The sequence below is a fragment of the Hippocampus comes genome, unplaced genomic scaffold (genome assembly GCF_001891065.2).
Source record: "Hippocampus comes isolate QL1 unplaced genomic scaffold, H_comes_QL1_v1.1 scaffold328, whole genome shotgun sequence".
NCBI classification, from domain to species: Eukaryota; Metazoa; Chordata; class Actinopteri; order Syngnathiformes; family Syngnathidae; genus Hippocampus; species Hippocampus comes.
The window spans coordinates 80,008-85,133 of NW_017841881.1; the positions used below are offsets into that span (position 1 = coordinate 80,008).

At 51.1% G+C, this 5,126-nt stretch overlaps 1 protein-coding gene across 2 annotated transcripts; it reads left to right on the top strand.

Annotated features, from left to right (window-relative positions):
* The first annotated feature begins 16 nt into the window (after positions 1 to 16).
* On the top strand, positions 17 to 4,576 carry LOC109509746 (uncharacterized). Of its 2 annotated transcripts, none has more exons than XM_019859582.1 (2): positions 17 to 338; positions 1,959 to 4,576. In XM_019859582.1, exon 2 carries the CDS (start codon positions 1,988 to 1,990, stop codon positions 3,815 to 3,817), a length of 1,830 nt encoding a protein of 609 aa, XP_019715141.1. In that variant the 5' UTR covers positions 17 to 338; positions 1,959 to 1,987; the 3' UTR covers positions 3,818 to 4,576. The 2 variants fall into 2 exon arrangements, with proteins under 2 accessions (XP_019715141.1, XP_019715143.1); XM_019859584.1 differs by lacking the exon at positions 17 to 338 and adding an exon at positions 1,219 to 1,398.
* The last annotated feature ends 550 nt before the right edge of the window (positions 4,577 to 5,126 follow it).

Here is a 5,126-nt window from a genome sequence, read left to right on the forward strand (position 1 = left end):
CCACGGAGGGTATATACAATAAAGTTGCGCTGGCCGTGGTGCTGAAAACATCCACTACAATACATTAGCTGCACGCGTTAAAGTGACCAAAAAAAAAAAAAACGAAAAACAACAACCCATAGGTTTTTGGGTTTTTTTTTTGTTCTTTTGCTAAGTGTCACATTTTTAGGAATAGCCTTAAATGTCGCGCCCAAGCTGAGAAGAAGAAAGAAAGAGAAGAGCTTCAATTCTCTCAAGTTTCGATGAGATTTCATTTTGGGGCTTTACTTTGACCCCCCGCCCCCCCTCCCTCTTCGCTCGTCCACCCCCACCACCCCCCCACTATAGTGGGACCCCAGGTAGGTGAAAAAAAATTCATTCATCCATTTCTTCATTCATTCATCGTTTAGTGGCGTTATGAACGCTTATCGGCCATTGCGCGTTTTATCAGCACTGAGGCGTTTTATTTCAGGAGAGAAAATGAAGAAAAAATGAATTTGCAAACATTACCTTGTATCTCACGTTTTCTTATGTTTTATAATAATGCAATATGAATAATAAACAAACGAAATTTATGTCTATACCCGCTTTTAACCCGCACTGGCACGTGCCAGATTGATTTTTTTTTTTTTTACACAGATCGACCAACGCGCATGTTTTCGTTTTTAAAAAAAATATTATTATTATTACTATACCTCCCCAACGATGACATGTATCCAAATAAATCGTGTCTATTTTGTAAGACAAGCCATTAAATAGATTAATAGATTATAATTGTCAATTTTAATTCAATTTACGTGCCTGGATGACGTAGGGAGACGCGACGGGGCTGGGGAGGGGGGGATGGGGGTCCGTGTTTCGTTTCACAAAATATCATTCTGAATGACCAAACGGAAAAATAATATACATAAATAAATGAACAAACAAATAAGATGCTGCCGCGTAGAGCGGATAAAAAAAAATTGGAGCTCGCGTGGATTCCGCCACAGTGTGCAGACTGGGAGGGGGGGAAAAAAACGTGCCCACGCTACGAAAAAAAAGGGCAAAGCATTTTTTTTTTTGTTTTAATGACAGCACCCACTCTCCTCCTGCAAAGAAGGTGATTGCGGTGGGGGGGGGGGGTGGGGGGGGGCGAATGTCAAATGGACCAACCAGATAATTTGCTATTTGCTTGGGAGGAGGAAGAGGAGGGTGGCTGTACGTGGGGACGGGGAATGGGGGGGGGGGCGGTCTGGTGGGTTAAAGTAACTCAAGCGTGCCTTGCAGCTTTTTACGCGTGACTTCCACGCTGCGTGGCGCCGTCGCTTTGACGCACGGGACTTGTGTAGGATTTCATTTTCTTTACCTTTTGTTGTTTATTTTTTTTATTCAACATTTATTTTGCCTTGTGGCTTTGTTAGCTCGCATGAGGCGGAGGAGGTGAGACCCGCATTTTGTCGACAATTTGCTTGGTTTGAAAACAAGAAAAAAAAAGTACAATCTCATCCAGGCGTGAAGGTATTAAAAAAAAATGGCTGGCACGTGGGCGTTTTGGGGGCGGTGGGGGTGGGGGAAAAGGTAACGGGCTCCGGTGCGCCAATTCTGTGCGTCAAAATAAATGGCTCGCTCAGAAAACGTTGCCTTGAAAGCGTCCCCCTATTTGCGCGTGCGATCACGGCGGAGGCGAACGAGAAGCGAATCTTCACGTTTACAAAGAGGATGAAAATTAAAAAGAAAGGAAAGAAAAAACGAGGACATTTCTGTGTGGGCTCGGCGAAGAAACGACGGTGCGCTTAAAAACATTGCCTCCTCATCGTGACATGCTCAAATGATTTTGGAAAGAATGTGTTTTCATGTTGGAGAGTGACCGTTTATTTGCATTTAATCTGCCACTTCAGTGAAAATGTCTTTTTTTTTTTAATTAAATATTTGTATTTTAAGTAATTGCCTGCCCTGCGTCTTGTGTCCCCCCCCCCTCCACCCCCACTCCCTCCCCACAGTTGCTTCACCTCCCTCCTGCCTGCCCTGCATGGTCATGACCCGTCATCACGCCCCCCCCTCAGCCCGCCTCATCCTATTGGTCCTGCTCCCCGTCACTCTGCGGCTGGCCACCGACGCTGCCCCCGCATGGGCCAAACCCGAGGACGGAGGGACGGCGAAGGGAGGGGAGGAGGCGGCGGAGGAGGAGGAGACGGTGCTTGTTCCGCCGCCCCGAGGCGAAGACGGCGGCGTCAACAACACGTCGCAGGACGGGGACGAGCGACTGGAGCTGGGATCGGACCCGGCACGGGCGCTTTCGGTTCTCCTGCAGGCTCTGGACTGGCCGGTGGAGGCGGGCGCGAGCCCGGAGTGGGACGAGAGACAGGAGGCGTCTGCTAACCTGCTGGAGGTCAACGAGATAAGGAGGCAATCCGAGGCTGATAAGGTGATCCAAGACTTTGAGGAGGAGCGGGGTCGCGGGCGGTCGGCCGAGGACCTCCTGGAGAAAGCGTCAGATGAAAGCTTCCTTGCCGCCACCCCCCAGGGGGACGACAGCTCCTTGCGGCGCAAAATCCGTGGCTACTTCCAGAACATTGATTTGGGCCTCCAAGACAATGAGATCCTGCCACCCCTGAAGGGCTACAAGGCGTACAACACGCAGTTGGCCCGAGCCGGGAAGAAGCTTCACTGGCAGGGGCATTCCCAAGACGGCCCGATCAAGGGCGGCAACTTCATGGACGACTTTGAGGACGAGGGCGGCGAACTGGAGGAGGAGGTGGAGGAGGAGGACGAGAGCCTGACCCGCATGGAGGAGGAGGCGAGGGCCCGGGCCGAGAAGCAGGAGGTGCTCAGGCAGCAGGAGGAAGCCGAGCGGGCCCGCGAGGAGGAGCAGCGCTTGGCCGACGTGGCCTCCGACATGCTGCTCCAGTACATGGGCCGCAAGCAGCAGGCCTTCCTCAAACCGCGGCAGAAAAGCAGCAACGCCGCCGAGGACAAGCGCTCGGAGGAAGTCCTCCTCCCCGACCAGGACGAGGACGACCTGGACCAGCAGATGATCGACCGGCTCATCGAGATCAGCAGCAAGCTGCACCTGCCGGCCGACGACGTCATCGAGATCATCAGCGACGTGGAGGAGAAGAAAAAGAAGCGGAAAGAACTTCAGCAGCAGCTCCCCGCGGTCGCCGCCCTACCGGTGGTGCCCCGCTTCCGGCCCCTGGTGCCTCCCCCGCTGGCGGCGCCGCCGCCCGTCTACCACTACACGGCATCCAAAAACCCCAAGAAAGCCCTCTACAAAGCCCCCCACAAGGCATCCTACAAGTCCATGAAGAAGTGGCAGAAGGACAAAAGCAAGTCGCGCAAAAAGGACTTCTGGTACCAGCCTCAGACCCCCATCGACTACTGGTACATGCCCCAGAAGCAGTTCCTCGCCTTCCCTTCCTACCCGTACTACCAGAAGCCATATCGGGCGTACTACCCCGTCTACTTCCCTTCCCCCAAGCCGCAGTACTATGGCAAGCCCCCGCCTGCCCGGGACCAGGCCTTCAACACCCAGGAGCTTGATCCACAGAGTCCCCGGCGCAGGCACAGGGGTCAGGGCAAGAACCGGGGTCAGGGCTGGAGGCAGAGGCCGGCGCCCCGCCTCCCCGACGCACCTTACATCTCTAACTATATCCTGCCCCACCCACGGACCTACCAGCCCCCGCCGCCCCCCAAACCGCTGGCCCCGCCCCGCCGAGGCAGGCGGCCCCCCTTCTACTACCAACCGGCCGCCACGCGGGACGACGACTACGAGGAAGACGGACTGCTGCCTCAGCTGGACAGTGAGGAGGAGTTGGAGAACTTTATCGAGAGGATCTACATGAAGCGCAGAATGTATTGAATGGCTGGTTTGGAGGTTTTTATTGGACCCACGGGTGGGGGCGGTGTTATCGTAAGGCTAAAAATGTGTCCGTTGGACGGTCCGGGAATGAGATTCCAGTTTGTTTTCATCCACTGGTTGTTTTTGTTTGTTTTTTTTGTTATCGATCAGGTTCAGTCAGAGGAGGGGATGAAGTGGGGCCGGGGGAGGGGGTGGGGAAAAACCCTGCACACCGCCATGTTTACATTGTGAACACGGGCCGGCGTATGTCTGCCTCCATTCAGGTTTTCTACAACACGCAGCGTCACGGGAATCATGTTTACAGCATGTCTTTGTACGTTACATTACACAGACAAAAAAAAAAAAAAAACACACACACACAAAAAAAAAAGATTTTGGTTGTATCGGATGTGTGCAGGTGCCTTTAGAATTTAGGAGGTGGTGTAAAAACAACAAAAGGTGCCACAAACACACATTTCTTGCTTTTCTTTCCCCCATATTTTTTGCCTTATGCATACCAGTCTCATAATCAATACCCGCGGACCCCCCAAAGCACAAAAACACTTCCAGATCTGGTGGGCCGAGGTTTCGCCATCATTGTTGTGATACGATTGGATGCATTTCTGTCATATTTTATTTGTTGTTAGCATTGTGACTCATATATTGTCTCCATGATTGTTGGGGCCCTCGTGGAATCTCTGCGTTGTTATTCTTGCAACCCACGAATCCATTTTTAGGGACTTTGAGATGCTTGAGAATTCAAGCATTCTGGTAAAAAAATATATATATAATAATCTGGGTCCTGAATACAAAAGACACTAAAAAGTCACTTAGTGGCCCCCCCTGACTCCAGTTCCACCACATGACTCGAAATTGGGCAGATATGGATGTCATAACAGGTTTCAGACAGGAAGTCGGCCATTTTGAAAAAGCGATATTCACTCAGTAGCTCCTCCTGGGACATTAGAAAAAAATATATTTCCTGCGACATTGGTTTCATCAATCGACACAAAATTGGGTGAACACGTCTATCCTAACAGGTCATATAAGAGAGTCTCAAACACTCATGCTCAAAATTGAACAGGAAGTCAGCCATTTTGGTTTGAACCAGCCATATTCACTCAGTAGCTACTCCTGGAAACATTTAAAAAAATAAATACCCCCCCCCAATCCACGACTCCCAACACCAGTTTCACCAACTGCCACAACATTTGGTGGACAAAAGATCACACGCAAAAAGTCTTCGCAGATATACCGAGAATAAAAACAGAAAGTCGGCCATTTTGGCTTGAAGCAGCCATATTCACTCGAGAGCCCACCCCCCCGGAAA